Source organism: Ahaetulla prasina, chromosome 4 (genome assembly GCF_028640845.1).
Source record: "Ahaetulla prasina isolate Xishuangbanna chromosome 4, ASM2864084v1, whole genome shotgun sequence".
NCBI lineage: Eukaryota > Metazoa > Chordata > Lepidosauria > Squamata > Colubridae > Ahaetulla > Ahaetulla prasina.
Genome location: NC_080542.1, coordinates 115,251,364 through 115,268,411, shown reverse-complemented (window position 1 = coordinate 115,268,411; position 17,048 = coordinate 115,251,364). Strand labels below are relative to the sequence as shown.

At 36.7% G+C, this 17,048-nt stretch overlaps 1 protein-coding gene across 1 annotated transcript in view; it reads left to right on the top strand.

Annotated features, from left to right (window-relative positions):
• The window catches only part of PPP1R9A (protein phosphatase 1 regulatory subunit 9A), a 175,931-nt gene that overhangs the window by 145,652 nt on the left and 13,231 nt on the right, over positions 1-17,048 (top strand). The window contains exon 13 of the mRNA XM_058180091.1: positions 2,638-2,795. Within this exon, the coding sequence (XP_058036074.1) occupies positions 2,638-2,795 (158 nt within the window). The remainder of the gene's footprint in view (positions 1-2,637; positions 2,796-17,048) is intronic.

Here is a 17,048-nt window from a genome sequence, read left to right as displayed (position 1 = left end):
TGTTATAGTCCTAAGTATTTGGTCTCATTCTTTCCTCCCAGCTTTGGAGTCCAACTTGGAATATTTCTTAACTGCCCCTACGGGGGCCTCTTTGCTTTCAGTCATTGATTCTACCACAAATAGAAGTGAAGAAAATTAGGTTTACATAAGTACATTGAAATGCATATAAATGCATGTATACATTGAAAAATTATCTAGACCTGAGGAGCATGAGTTTATAAAATGACTTGACCACCACCAACAACAACAACAACAACTTGTTGGGAAGCATTCCAGGTCTCAAGGGATCAAAAGCAAAATGTGGAATGTGGCATAAATTACATATTATATCTTAAAATAATTTACAGTTCCACTGTCAACAGTTTCCTCCACAGATATAGCATATTTGTTCAGCATTCCAAAATGAACATGGAGAAAAAAGAATGTGTTGGTTTCTTACACTACTTTTTTGGTACTGCTAGACACAACCTCCCAATTCTGGTCTATAAATCTGTAGGGCTCTTTGAAACATTAATTCTAGAATAGGGAGAGGAATCTATAGACTGTGAGAAACAAGTTGATGCCATCTTCAAAATCTGAATCTTATAGGTCTCCAATGCTATTTCTCTTATATCCTTGAAGCTAAGCTATATCTTCCCTTACTTTTTCTGCCTGCCTACCTGCCTGCCTGCCTGCCTATCCATCTATCAGTGTATCTATTTATGCATCTATGTGTGTATCTGTGTCTGTTTCTATCTGTATCTATCAATCATCTATCTCTGTCTGTCCATCTCTATCATAAAATACAATAAAATAATAAAATAAAAATAAATAAAATATTACCAGGCTTGCAACCAAGTAAAACAAGATAAAACATTAAATAATAAAATAATAAATATTAACATTAAAAATTACTTAACATTAACAAAGATTGCAAAGAAAGCGGCAAGATGCACAGAGTAGAGTGTATAGGTGGTTATATTACTTATTGTTGTGAGGAATATAATTCTGTGTAAGCGGCATGTTTAAAAATCCATATTTATTTTTTATTGAACTCCCTGTTTTAATTCTTCAGCTAAATATACTTTTAGAATATCAGCACTGGTAAGGAAGGGAAAAGAAAGCAAAGAATCGATGGGAGAAAGAAAGAACACAATACTGAAGGAAAACATGAAACGATGCTTTTCATTCCTTTTTTTTTTTTTGCTGTCTCTTTTAAAAGTTTCTTTTTATCACTTCTATTCTGTATTTATTTATGTGTTAAATAGAAAACAACCTCAGAGATGAATGGGATTACCCAACACAATAATCAACCTCTAAACTAGTTCTATAGCAAGATATGACTATTTCATAGCCCAAATTCTCACTTTTCCTTTTGCTTTGCTGATTTTTCTAATCATTAAAATAACCAGTCATGTGGTTATTATTACCTGTTCATTGATATCTACATTTACTAATTAATTCCGTCAATAAGGTTTAGGAATTTGCCAGAAAGTGAAAATGACCTAAAATGAACCCAAGATACTTTTTATAGAAGTTAACTCCTGGATCCGTTGAATAAATGAACTGAAGAAAAATACTGTGCTAGTGTAGTCACCCTTTCTACAAAAGAGGCTAATGAAAAGTTTTCTTGCAAAATAGTCTTTGATTCTGAGTTTTCTGACACTTACTTACCTAATTCTCAAGGACACAGTACTTCCTAATATCAAATACTCACTAGTCAATGCCCATTTAGCTGTGGGAGAAGTGTTGATATTAGTGACATGCTCGAACTATATTAACTATATTTCCTATGTTTTTTACTGCTCCCTAGTAGAAACCAAAATAAAAGCATCCTATCATATAATGAGCAACTATAGAAATGATATGAGTCATTTGAAAAAGAAGGTGGAATCTGGACATTTTCAGAAAACATTTAATCCCAATTTGAATTAGCTTGATAGCTCTCTTCCAGTACAAATTGGAGTTACAATCCAACCAACTTATTCGTTGTAACCTTTCTTTAATTTTATTTATTTTATCCCACCATTATTATTTTTTAAAATAATTCAAGGCAACAAACATATCCAACACAACTTCCTCCTATTTTCCTCACAATAGCCCTTTATTATAGGTTAGGGTAGGACTGAGACAGTGTGACTGGCCTAAAGTCACCCAGATGGCTTTCATTGATAACATAGGACTTGAATTCAGTCTCCCACTTTCTAACCTGGTGCTTTAACCACTAGACCAAACTAAATATTAATTTAATGAATTATAAGAACAACAAGGGGAGATACATTTAGAGTGGTTTTCATTTCTTAGAATGTAAATAATCATTCTTTGTCTTCCACGATGGAAAACACTAAGCTAAACAACATTTTCCTGGAAAAATACCTATCTTAAGTACATTTCTATCACCAAGGATTTAGCGTATGTTAATTCTTAAATAAAATCTTATTCTTCAGCTTTGAACAAAACATCAGGATGTCTCAACATTTTCTAACACAGTTTTAATTTCCATGCAACAAATGATCAATTCATTTTGATGACAGTGTGCAAAGATAAATTACTTCATCTATATTTGATCAATAAAATACTGTTTGTTCTGTGCATCCTATTGTGCAGGATATTCCTGAGTGTTGAGACAGTTGAGTGTTGTTGTTTTTTCCCCAAAAGATTTCAATGAAGCAGTCCCTGAAACAGAAAGATTGGATTCGAAAGCTCTGAAAACTCGTTTGCAGCTTTCATTGAAAAACAAAAGGTCACGGCCAACCCGAACAAGACTTTGTGATAGCATCAGCTCCACAGATGGAGAAGACAGTCTTGAAAGGAAGGTGAGTATTGAGTACATTTTTGTGACAAACATTATTTATTATTTTGCTTGACTTTTGCTGTCAGGGCAATACAGGTAGTCCTCATTTTACAACAGTTCATTTAGTGACTGTTTGAAGTCACAATAGCACTTTAAAAAGTGAGTTATGACCATTTTTTATACTTACGACCATTGCAGCATCCTCATGGTCATATGATCAAAATTCGGATGCTTGGCAATGGATTCATATTTATGATGATTGCAGTGACGGTTGCAGTGTCCCAGGGTTAATCTTTTGCAACTTTCTGACAAGCAAAGTCAATGGAGAAGCCAGAGTCTCTTAATAACCATGTTACAGTGGATTGGACAAGAAGACCTCCAAGGTCCCTTCCAACTCTGTTATTTTGTTCTGTTCTGTTCTGTTCTGTTCTGTTCTGTTCTGTTCTATTCTATTCTATTCTATTCTATTCCTAATTTAACAACGGCAGCGATTCACTTAATAATTGTGTCAATTAAGGTTGTAAAATGGAACAAAATTTGCTTAACAATTGTTTTGCTTAGCAACAGAAATGTTGGTCTTAAGTCGAGGATTACCTGCATTGACTGAGATGTGATGAAACTTTATATAGAAAAGTATTCCAGTATTTTCTGTTTGAAGATAAAGCATATGTTTCCTTGCAGTCATGCCAAGTTGTCTGATTGAAATTTATGTATGTTGTGATATGCTTTATTTCCTTCCATCTTTGTAATGCAATTATTTTTTATTAAGTACTGCAAACAGGTAATTTAATAAATAATTTTAAGGTGCACCAGTGCAAAAAAGAAATACAAATGTTTCAAAATAAAAAAGCTAAAATTAAAAAGTTAAAATAGCAGCAGACATGGGCTGGAAAATATGCTTTAAGAAATAATGGTTTAAATATTCAAAATAACTTGATTAGTTTCCAAAAGCCTGAATCTGCTTCATAATCTCTTATATCAACACCCTGCATACAGTTTTGGTGGCTCCATATACATTATAATGTAATATACATTACATTACAGAATCTTCTCTGCCCATCCTTATTAGCATCAGATTCTGGTAGTTGTTCTCTCTCCCCTGTGGTAGCAGTGCTACATTTGCATTTTGCAGTGTAATTGAAAACTAGGATGAAGATCAGCAATATATGACTGTCATAGAGGAGGAGATTATTCCTTCTGCTCTCCTTTCCTTCAACATCACATCAAAGTTATGAAATCTCCCAACAAGCAGAAATATCTACCATGATGAAGGTCTAACTAAATAACTGGTGTGGTGGCCTAGTGGTGAAGATGCTTACCTTCCATTTGGAAGGTTGAGAGTTCAATTCTAGGTAGCAGTAGATGTTTCTGTCTTAGGGTGCAAAGAAAAAGTATTCTTCAAACTCTGCATGGTAACAGGATGGGCTTCTGGCCAGTAAACACTCAACTCTGCCCAGTCACCCTGATTCTACCCTGAATTAAGGAATCACAGGGTGGGAAAAAGGGAGTTATGAAGCTAAATGTGTATGTGACTGCAATTTATTTTCTTACCTTATGCCACTTTCCATGATCCGCTAGCACTTTAATAAAAAATCAGAATAGAACTGTATGTACTTTCAAAATCAGTCCGGATTTGGTTATATTATTATTTTTTGAGATTCTAAATTTTAAAGTAAATGTTTTTAAAATGATCTGTCCCAAATTGAAAGAAAGATGGATGATACAATCAGTCTAGTTTCAGGGGTTTTTGTACAATAACCATGTAATCTATTCTGGTAAATCTACCACACTTCTGGCATCAAATCTGGTAAATCAGTCTAGTTGTAGGGTTTTTGCACAATAACCGTGTAATCTATTTCGGTAAATCTACCATCCCTTCTGGCATCAAACATTCATATATTTGTGATGGCAAATATTTTGAAATAACCTGAGTACACAAAAACCTGTGGCACAAAAATAATTTTAAATTTTAAAATTCTACATGGCTTTCTCTAAATTACTTTTGGACCCAATCATTTTCAAATTCCAGTAATATAACTTCTATTTTAAATCAGGATTACAAGATTTAACCTAGGCAGAGTTCTTAAGGTTTGTTCCTATCTATAGAATACTCCCTGAAATGTTTGATGAGTTATTAGAATTTTCTGACCTTGTTTCTCTTCTCGAAGACATATGATTGCAGGATAGTTAACTTCATCAACACATTCAGATATTAACTAGTGTGTTTTTTACTTTGTCTAATGTGACCAGATCCTATCTTCTTTTGGGTTGTGTGGGTTTTATATTAACATTTGTGAATTGCTCAGTCAGTTGGAGTTATGTGATGTCTACACTGGTTAATTAGTTGATTAAAATCTAACAAAAAGACTGAAACAATAGGCTTTGGTGTTTTATGTTGAGAAAAGGGATTGGAAGGGATATAATATTTTTATTGTGTTTTTCTTACACATAACATACACACGTGCACACACACGTAGGGCATTGCAGTTTCATTGAGCCAAGTACTGCTATCTCTCTTCATACCTTTGTATGATTTTTATCTCTTTACACTTTTGTGTGTTTTATAAAGAGTTCTTCCATTAGCAGTACTAATGAATACGGAATTGAATTTTGATTTAAGGGAAAATGAGATAAATGTCTTAGATCAACAGCCCTCAACCTTTGGGGCACCATGGACTGGTTCCGTGGAGAGCTGTGGACCATACTGGTTTCATATGCTGCCTGCATCCTGCAGATTGAGAATAAAATAAAAACATACTTTTTGCAAATGTTCAGTATTTCATTGGGCTGCTGCAGAGAAAAATAAATCAGAACAAGCATTCCATTTATGCTGTTGCTAGTTGCGAAGTCGTGTCCGACCCATCGCAACCCCATGGACAAGGCCTGTTCCTCCAGGCCTTCCTATCTTCTACCATCCTCTGGAGTCCATTTAAACTCATGCCTACTGCTTCAGTGACTCCATCCAGCCACCTTGTTCTCTGTCGTCCTCTTCTTCTTTTGCCCTCAATCTTTCTCAGCATCAGGCTCTTCTCCAGTGAGTCTTTCTTTCTCATTAGGTGGACAAAGTATTTCAGTTTCATCTTCAGGATCTGGCCTTCTAACGAGCAGTCAGGGTTGATCTCCTCTAGGACTGACTTGTTTGTTCGCCTTGCAGTCCAAGGGACTCGCAGGAGTCTTCTCCAGCACCAGAGTTCAAAGGCCTCAATTCTTTGGCGCTCAGCCTTTCTTATGGTCCAACTTTCACAGCCATACATTACAACTGGGAAAACCATAGTTTTGACTATACGCACTTTTGTTGGCAGGGTGATGTCTCTGCTTTTTAGTACGCTGTTTAGATTTGCCATCGCTTTCCTCCCCAGGATCAGGCGTCTTTTAATTTCTTGGCTGCAGTCTCCATCTGCAGTGATCTTGGAGCCCAGGAAAATAAAATCTGTCACTACCTCCATTTCTTCCCCAACTATCTGCCAGGAATTGAGAGGGCAGGATGCCATGATCTTAGTTTTCTTAATGTTGAGTTTCAAGCCAACTTTTGCACTCTCCTCCTTCACCCGCATCAAGAGGCTTTTTCGTTCCACTTCGCTTTCTGCCATTAGAGTAGTATCATCTGCATATCTGAGGTTCTTGATATTTCTCCCGGCAATCTTAATTCCAACTTTTGATTCATCCAGCCCCACCTTTCTCATGATGTGCTCTGCATATAAGTTATATAAGCAGAGTGATAATATACAGCCTTGCCGGACTCCTTTCCCAATTTTGAACCAATCAGTGGTTCCATGTCCAGTTCTCACTGTTGCTTCTTGACAGGTTTCTCAAGAGACAAATAGGATGGTCTGGTACACCCATCTCTTTAAGAACTTGCCACAATTTGTTGTGATCCACACAATCAAATGCTTTAGCATAGTCAATGAAGCAGAAGTAGATGTTTTTCTGGAACTCCCTAGCTTTCTCCATGATCCAGCATATGTTGGCAATTTGATCTCTAGTTTCTCTGCCTCTTTGAAATCCTGCCTGTATTTCTGGTAGTTCTTGATCCACATATTGCTGGAGCCTAGCTTGTAGGATTTTAAGAATCACCTTACTAGCATGTGAAATGAGTGCAATGGTGCAATAGTTTGAACATTCCTTGGCATTACCTTTCTTTGGAATTGGAATGTAAAATGACCTTTTCCAATCCTGTGGCCACTGCTGAGTTTTCCAAATTTGCTGACAAATTGAGTGTAGCACTTTTACTGCATCATCTTTTAAGATTTTGAATAGCTCAGCTGGAATACTGTCTCTTCCACTTGTTTTGTTGTTGCTCAAATTTCCTAAGGCCCATTTGACTTCACATTCTAGGATGTCTGGCTCAAAGTCAGTGACCATTTCCTCATGGTTATCAGGGATGTTAAGCTCATTCTTGTATAGTTCTTTTGTGTAATTTTGCCATCTCTTCTTAATCTCTTCTGCCTTTGTTAAGTCCCTGCCACTTTGGTCCTTTATCATGCCCATCTTTGTATGTGTTCCCTTCATATCTCCAATTTTCTTGAAGAGATCTCTGGTCCTCCCTATTCTATTATTTTCTTCTATTTCTTTGCACTGTTCATTTAAGAATGTATTCTTATCTCTTCTAGCTATTCTCTGGAATTCTGCATTCAACTGGGTGTATCTTTCACCTTCTCCCTTGTCTTTCACTTCCCTTCTTTCCTCAGCTATTTGTAAGGCTTCCTCAGACAGCCATTTTGCTTTCTTGCCTTTCTTTTTCTTTGGGATGGTTTTAGTTGCTACCTCTTGTACAATGTTGCGAACCTCCATCCATAGTTCTTCAGGCACTCTGTCTATCAGATCTAATTCCTTAAATCTATTTGTCACCTCTACTATATATTCATCAGGGATATGATTTAGTTCATACCTGAGTGGCCTGGGGCTTTTCCCTACCTTCTTCAATTTAAGCCTAAATTTTGCAAGGAGTGGCTCAGATCTTCTTGTCTTGTTTTTACTGGCTGTCTAGAGCTTCTCCATCTTTGGCTGCAGAGCACATAGTCAATCTGATTTCTGTGTTGACCGTCTGGTGATGTCCATTTTTAGAGTAGTTTCTTGGGTTTTTTGAAAAGAGTGTTTGCTATGACCATCATATTACCTTGACAGAATTCTATCAGCCTGTGCCCTGCTTCATTTTGTTCTCCAAGGTCAAACTTGCCTGTTATTCCAGTTATCTTTTGGCTTCCTACTTTAGCATTCCAATCCCCCATGATGATAAGGACATCATTTTTGGTGTTAATTCTATAAGGTGCTGTAGGGCTTCATAGAACCAATCAATTTCATCTTCTTCAGCACCAGCGGTTGGGGCATAGACTTGGACTACTGTGATACTTGGATTCAAACTGAGATCATTCTGTCATTTTAAGGATTGTATCCCAGTATTGCTTTTCCCAATTTTTTATTGATTATGAAGGTTCCTCCATTTCTTCTGAGGGATTCTTGCCCACAGTAGTATACCTGATGATCATCTGAATTAAATTCACCCATTCCTGTCTACTTTAGTTCACTGATTCCTAAGATGTCGATGTTCAGTCTTGTCATCTCTTGTTTGACCACATCCAGCTTGCCTTGATTCATGGATCTTACATTCCAGGTTCCTATGGAGAAAAAATCTTTACAGCATCAGACTTTCCTTTCACCACCAGATACATCTACAGCTGAGCGTCCTTTTGGTTTTGGCCCAGCCGCTTCGTTCTCTCTGGCGCTACTAGTACTGGCCCTCCGCCCTTCCCCAGTAGCATATTGGATACCTTCTGACCTGAGGGACTCATCTTCTGGCATTATATTTTTTTTCCTTTTTGTACTGTCCATGGGGTTTTCATGGCAAAGATATTGGAGTGGGTTGCCATTTCCTTCTCCAGTGGATCACGTTTTGTCAGAACTCTCTGCTATGACCTGTCTGTCTTGGGTGTCCCTGCATGGCATAGCTCATAGCTTCATTGAGCTACGCAAGCCCCTTCGCCACGACAAGGCAGTAATCCATGAAAGGGGTCCATTTATGTAATAATTTTTAAATTGAGCTCTTTTTCATTTAGCACTTAAGGTATCAGTTTTGTAAACTTAAGAGGCTGATAAATAAAATTCTCAATCAAAAAAGTTGCACAATTTTGACTATGGTACTTACAATATAATGAGGCACTATTACTATTACAATAGAGTTGAATTTTCTGGATCAAATTTTTTGCCCCTGGATCTGAGTATTTTACTGTGTTTCAAAATGAAGACGTGTTCCCTTTTAAGAATATCAAAAAAATTGATTTCTGTTAAATTGTTCTTACTGTAATCATCTATTTACAAAAAAGAGAACCATTTCAGGATCTCTGAGTAATGATCGTGCACAGATCAATCTAGTCTTTTATTATAGTCCCAATTTCTTTGTGCTTTTGAACAATGCACTTCTTTCTATGTCTATACACGTAGCCATCTATCTTCTAAGCTAACTTTTCTGAATTCTTTGCCTCTGTGTCTGTTGAACTGCAACTCTCAAATCCCCTTCCAAAAAAGACAATGGAACTGTAATTCAATGCAGTCTGAATGCACTATTAGATTAGAGAAGGTTGCTCTGAGGGCATGTGAGCAACCAAGGTACGATCAAAATTTATATGAAAGTATGTTTACTTAGCAGGACTAGATAATGAGTAAATAATAACTTTTGTTCAATTAACAAAAAAAGAATCTTCAATAGAATGGTAGAAGTTTTCCTAATTAACTACAGTATATAATATGCTGCTTTTTTAATTTAAGAAATTGCATTGGGAGCTCTTTTAGTTTCCTTTCCCAGTCCTCACTTATAGATTGACTGCAAACTGATTTTAAAGCTACATATCTATGCAGAAAATAGAAAATTAAATCTTTAGCCAGGCTTTATTCACAAGCAATTTTTTAAAAACCGAAATTTACTGTGTTCCCATGCCCACGGCAGAAAGCACAATTCAGAAAAAGGATCAAAGTGATCCTTTTTCTTGGAAACAGAATCTGCTTTCTCAGCATAGTGGAAACTAAAAACCCAATTGTTAGCCCTGCTGGAAGTATATTACTGACTTTTATTCAAATAAAATGAATATGTAGTTTAAAGTAACAAAATTGTGTAACAAAGTTTGATCTTGACATAGTTCATAGGATATTATAACAAAACAAGAACCTACAGTCCTTTCTTTCTATTTGTACACACTTTTGTACACATTTGTACACACAAACTGAGAGACTGATACTCTGCATTTCAAATAACATGCAATCCAAATCAATTAAGGCAAATATAAAAAGCAAGCCACCTAAACCAGCTCTATTACACAGCACTAAAAACAGCAGCAAAACAGTAAAGCAATAAAAGCAATTTCCCTTTAGAATAGAATAGAATAGAATAGAATAGAATAGAATAGAATAGAATAGGAGAGTTGGAAGGGACCTTGGAGGTCTTCTAGTCCAACCCCCTGCTTAGGCAGGAAACCCCACATCACTTCAGACAAATGGTTATCCAACATCTTCTTAAAAACTTCCAGTGTTGGAGCATTTACAACTTCTGGAGGCAAGTTGTTCCACTGATTAATTGTTCTGTCAGGGAATTTCTCCTTAGTTCTATCTTGCTTCTCTCCTTGATTAGTTTCCACCCATGGCTTCCTGTCCTAACTTCAGGTGCTTTGGAGAATAGTTTGACAGAAATTTGGCTAATTAATTGAAATAAACAAGCTAAAGATAAGTGAAGGCAAGACCTGCTTCATTTCTTTTAGAGGCAATCTGTGGCTTATTTAGTTATTAAACTTATTATGTCATTGGCACTTTTTAATGGTTTAAAGCAGGAGTGAAATGCTCCCGGTTCGGACCGGATCTCCTGATCCAGTAGCAGTGATAGCTGGTAGTTCGGAGAACCGATAGCAAAAATCCCTGGCCCTGCCCCCTGCCCCTGCTGAGCCACGGCATCATCAGAGGTTTGGGGTTTTTTTTACTTTTAAAAGCATTTTTTCTTCAGCCAAAAAATCCTTTTAAAAGTAAAAAAAAAGTTTTTGATGATCGTGTGGCTCAGCTGGGATCATCAGAACCCTTTAAAAGTTTTTTTTAACAACCTCTTGGCCGAAGAGGTTGTAAAAAAAGAGATTTTAAAAGACTCCTCTGGCAATTCCAGCTGAGTTGCCTGATCACCAAAACCTTTAAAAAAACATGTTTTCTACAAGCTCTTCAGCCAAAGAGGTTGTTAAAACAATTCTTTTAAGAGGTTCTGGGCTGCGATCAGGCAACTTCAGCTGGGATCGTCAGAGGAGCCTTTTAAAATCTTTTTTTCCCTCTGGCAATCCCAGCTGAGTTGCCTCTTCATCACAGGCTTTTAAAATCACTTTTTTACAGCCTCTTACAACAGCCCATGCCCACCCAATCGCCCAGTCCCCACTTGCCTATAATCCCATTTTCTTTATTTACATTAAATTATCTAATACTAATAGCTTTACTTACATTCTTATATATCTATTATTTACATATTGTACAATTTTAATTTCTCCCCTTTATTTTGTTCCTTTATTTCTAATCTTAAACCATTCATACCATTTGTTCCAGATTATATAATAATCTGTCTCTTCTTTCTCTTTAATTTCTTTTGTTAACTTGTCCATTTCTGCACACTCTAAAACTTTCGCTATCACTTCTTCATCTGTTGGTGTCTTTTCCTGTTTCCAATTTTGTGCATGTATTATTCATGCAGCTGTTATAATGTGTAAAATCAAATAATTAATTTCTTTGGTGTATGTTCTCATAAGAATTCCTAGTAAAAATGTTTCCGGCATTTTTTCAATTGGTTGTTCTGTTATTTCTTTATATTTGCCCAGAATTTTTTTGCTAATTAACTTCTCATCTGTCCCTTTTGAAAGACATTTCAATATCTAACTAGGTAACATCATCAATGTTTGTGAATGTGGGACCTTCCCTTGTTTTTATAATCTATATAGCCGTGATGGCGAACATATAGCATGCAGGCCCGAGGTGGCATGCAGGGCCATCTTTCCAGGCACATGACTGTCACCCAACTCACTTGCAGCTGCGCATGCGCTTGCATCCCAGCTGGCGTTCAGGCCTCCCGTGTGCATGCAAGCAATTCAGGGGACCCAGCTGATCTTCAGACCTCTCCTGCGCATATGTGTGTGTTTGCGCATGTGCACATGCACAAGAGTAGTTGCGTGCAGTGCACGCATGCATAGATGACATTCGCACACATGCATTCCACATGTGAAAACTGTGCGCATGTGCAGATGGTGCAATTGCACCCACAGTGCAAAGGGGAGCCGCACGAAATCAGCACACATGTGCATATGGTGTGATTGCATGCGCAGCACATGGGGGAGCAGCACAAAAGCTGCACACATGCACAGATGGTTTGACTGTGCACGCAGTGCATGGGGGCATGCAAAAGCCATGCGCATGCACAACTGCACCATCTGCACAATGCATGGGGGAGGAGCATGGTTTTGTGTGCTGCCTGCATACCGTGGATGAGGCTTCACTTGTTTGCATGGCCCAGTCGCTGGCATGCTGCAGACTGTGGCCAGTCAATGGACTGGGAGTTGGGTACCCCTGGTTTAGAGTATTGCTTTCTGCTTGTTTTTTGGAGCTGATTGCTGAATGTTAGCTATTGGAAGGAAGGTGTCCTAATCTTTTTGTTCTAGGTTTTTTGAATGGTGTTTAAAATGTGACTTATCTATATGTTTTTATTGATGACTGATCTTTCTAAATGCTAAATGCTTCTGGGAATTCCCTTACATTTTTGGTTTAGCTTGGTCTCAGGTGCCAGTTAAAATTTGCTGTTGGGGGAAAAAATTGGAGGAGGGAATATTATTTGAAAGAGTGGAAACTAGTTCACACCAAGAAGTATCAGATGTAGCTTAGAAGAGCAGTATTTTTCATTCACCCAACTGGCAGATTTGAGAGACAGACCTTTCCTTTGCATGGAGGCCAAATGAAATGATGGAAAAGGAATGGGAGGCCAGTTCTCCCTTCCTCCAGTTATTTGATCATATTGGCTTCTTGGTAGATAATTGTACATCTTGGTCATCAGAGGCTTTCAGACAAATTGTTAAAAATGCAACCTACTCTGTACTTCCTTGAGCCTACACTTCTTTGTACTTGCCTCTTGAATGGGAGGAAGAATCATTACACTGTAATAAACATAAATCATAAGTGTAAAGAGGCTTGGTTTGGAGGAGGTCCTTAAATTCTAGCTTCCATTAGTTAAAAAAAAAGAGCATTTTATTTTTGTAATGTTCTACTTTTATGGACCAAAGCCTTATAATTAGGTTGTCAGAGTGCATTTGAACTATTTTTTTAAAAGATCAATGGGCAAATAGTAAAATGTTGGAGTTGTATTTATTGTTTATCCTATAATTCTTTATTGGCCATGTGTGATTGGACACATAAGGAATTTATCTTTGGTGCATCCTTTACAATTTATTATAATTCCTTTACAATCCCGGTTCCTGTCATTTATCTTGAGTATGAAATTAAATTAAATTTTGAAGTTATTTGAACTAAGAAAAAAAGTACTCTTTAAATGTATGTTTATTACATATTTCATTTATTATTGCATTCATTACCTGAGAATCTCATAACTCATATGAGATTGGGAGCAAAATGTTTACAGAGGTAATTGTCCTGCTTTGATATGTATTTGATAGTGGGGGGACTAGCATAAATTCAATCTTTTCTAAAACAGAATCCTATTATATTTCTTCCACTTACATTAATGAAATTCAATCTGAAAAGTTTTTCAGTACATTTCAAGGGCCAACATCAAGGGCACAGTAGTAATGCTTTGCCTTGGTTGACTTGGCTGCAATTGGAAATATATAAACTAGTCATTTGATGATACAAGTTGTACTTCTCCAAGATAGTCAAAAGACTATCGTAATTGTATCAAGGAATCAGAACTGGAACAATGTTATTCTATGTTTTATAGTTTGTGCCGCAGGCAATAATATAAAAGAACCTCATTTGAACCAAGCAGTACTTAAATGTAGAAGGAAAAGAAAGGGAAGGAGAGAGGGAGAAGAGAGGCAAGGGAAGGAAATAAAAAGATGAGTCTAGTTGTGAAATAGAAGAAAATATTTGTCTGATTTTCTCATTTTGTATATGTACGATCAGATATTGATTTCAGTGTTAAAGTTACTTCTTGGTTACATCAGTAAGTTATATACTATTTCCCTCAGCAATTAGGAATTTGTAAGTCGTAAACTGAAATCAGGAAAACTAGAGGAATTGGGTATGTCTAGTTTAATAAAAAAAACAATGTTCTGAGGGGCTGCTTCCAAGAAAAGAGGATCAACTTATTCTTAAATTCACCTAAATTCAGAAGACCAAGCAATGAATGGAAATTAATCAAAGAGAGAGCCAAATTAAAACTAAGGAGAAATTTCCTGAAATGAGAACAGTTAATCAGCAGAACGACTTGCCTCCAAAAGTTCTGGGTAGTCCATTTTGGAGATTTTTTAAAAAGTAATTGGTATCTGGTATCTATAATTTATCTGAAATTATACGGAGTTCCTGATGCAGCAGAGAATTGGACTAGAAGACGTTCCAACTCTGTTATTCTGTTTTGTTGTGTTTGGTGTTAATGTCTGCTCAGGACAGCTTAAAAAGAGTTTGTGCAAAATTTGTGTTGCAGAATTTTCACAAAGATCAGAATTCTGCAGCAAAGATTAACTACAAACTACAGCATTTGGATTTTATTTATTAGTTAAACGCTGTATTATCTTATTCTTTCTGTTTGCTTTTGTTTTTCACATTGTCCTTTTGTGAATTTCTTGACAAAAGTAATGGTTTGAACTGGCATCAGTGTATATTGGGAAAAGGAGACAGATTTTTTAAAAATATTAAGTTTAGCAGGTGCTACATAATTTCAGTTTTTTGAATTTTATTTCTTTAGGTGCATAATATAACAATATAGAGAGACATTTTCTTTCTTTTGAGTTACCATGAAAAAAGAGAAATGAAAATTAAATAATTTCAGATCAGGACAAAAAATACCCCCATAGGAAATAACATAACACTCTTGAAGAACATTTTACTAAATAAATCTTCTAGCACATTTTACTTTCATTCAAATAAACTAGAGCAGGGGTGTCAAACTCAATTTCATTGAAGGCCACATTAGGGTTGTGTTTGACCTCAGGGGGCGCATGGCCAGGGTAGGCATGGCTAGCTCAAAGTCATTTGTGTCTGGGGCACCTATGATGGCCTGAGCGCTCTGCCAGCGAAAACGGAGCTTGGGAGGGTTGCAGGAAACTGTCGCAGCTGAAAATGGAATTTGGGAGGGCTGCGCATGGCCCTCCTGAGCTCTGTTTTTGCTGGCAGACACACCATGGGCTGTCCTTCACGGTTTCCAGGGCAGCCCTGCAGGCCAGATCTAAGCACCTGGCAGGCCGTATTCAGGCCGTGGGCCTTGAGTTTGACATCCCTAAATTAGAGTAATTTGTTTGAGCAATGACCCATACTGTTTTCCCTTACCCAAATTCTTTTTAGAAACTGCTGTGGCTCAGAAAGATACAAAAGGAACACAAACTCAACAAACGAGTTTTCCCCCATTCCAATGGTTCTTCTATCAGACATATATTAAACCGTATTTGTGAATATTTTATTTTAGTTTATCTTTTAATTTTCTCTTTCAGTTAGATAAATACATTTGTTTATCATTGCTCATTTTTAACAGTATGTGGGCTCATTTTCAGGGAATATTAAATATTTCACAGCAAACTTGATTTAGGGAGCTATTTGTCTGTTGTGTTTAAAACCTGATATATGACCTAGTTGAATTTTTTAATTCAATCAGATTAATGTTGCCAAATGCACATGCCACTCTAGAAGAAATTGCTTCTTTCTCTTCATCTATAAAATGTACTTCTTGCTTCATTGCATTGATAGGAACAAAATATATTTTGTGTTCCAGTTTTATGTTTATGGTGATGATTGCTGTTTACTTATGCAATACAAGTGTAACAAAGAGATAATGGAATCCATATTAGCGTTTTTAATAACATACAACAGAGCTCTGACTAGAAACAGGATTCTATTAGCAAGAAAAAATGGAAATTTAGCAAGCTAAGAAAGACTTATAAAAATAGGAATTTTGAATTTGATAGTGATCTCAATATCAAATTACATTTATCATCATCTCCATTAATTTATGTAGGACTTAAAATTTATATATTCCCTGACTCCCAACTCTCAGGGATTCTTTAACATGTCTTAAAACAGGTTAATATCTGATCCAGAATTATAAAATCTCCCCTCCCACCCGCAAATCAGATTTTATGCTGATCCTATAATTTTGTTGCTGCAGACTACTATTTGAAACCATTTTTTTCACAATTTCATTTGGTTTAGTTTCCACTGAGCTGTTGGGAAGAGAAGGGGATGAGAAACTTCACAGAGATTGGAAAGTCAAACTGGAGAAGGGTTATCCTAAAAGTAGGGATAACTGAAGCTCTGTGCAGAGTTTTTGAGAATGCTAAGACCACAAAATGGAGAATACTACAGGTTTTGGATTCCTTAGGAGGCAGCTAAAGGAGAGGTGAAATGCTATCGGATCGGACTGGATCAAGCGATCCGGTAGCAATCGTGGCCAGTAGTTTGGTGATCTGGTAGCGATGGCAGAATGAAGCTCCACCCACCTGCCCAGATGTCATTATTTCCTGGTTTTAACCAGAAGATAATGTGTTTTTTACCTTCTGCACGTGGGCAGAAAGTTTTGCGCAAGTACAGATGGTCTGTACACGCATATGATGGCTTGTGCACTTCCGAACCGGAAAAGGAAGTTAAGTAGATTTCCTGAGCTAAAGATAAATTTAGACAATTTTATTGCTATGGAATTGTGAAAGCAATTCTAAATAGTTTTGCTATGGGAAAACATAAACTCATTTTGTTTTCTGCTAATCTACGCAGCTCCCTAAGCACAGGATTGGATTTGTGTTTTATAAAGTCATTTCCTAAGGGAGACATTTCTGTTCTCAACTCAATGCATCATGTTTGTGGGATGGAAATTGCCTTTTCCCTTGGTTTCCCAACTTTTAGAATAGAACAGAATAGAATAGAATTCTTTATTGGCCAAGTGTGATAGGACATACAAGGAATTTGTCTTTGGTGCACATGCTCTCAGTGTGCATAGAAAGAAAAGATACATTTATCAAGAATCACAAGGTACAACACTTAATGATAGTCTTGGGGTACAAATAAGCAATCAGGAAACAATCACTATCAATATAAATCGTAAGGATACAAGCAACAA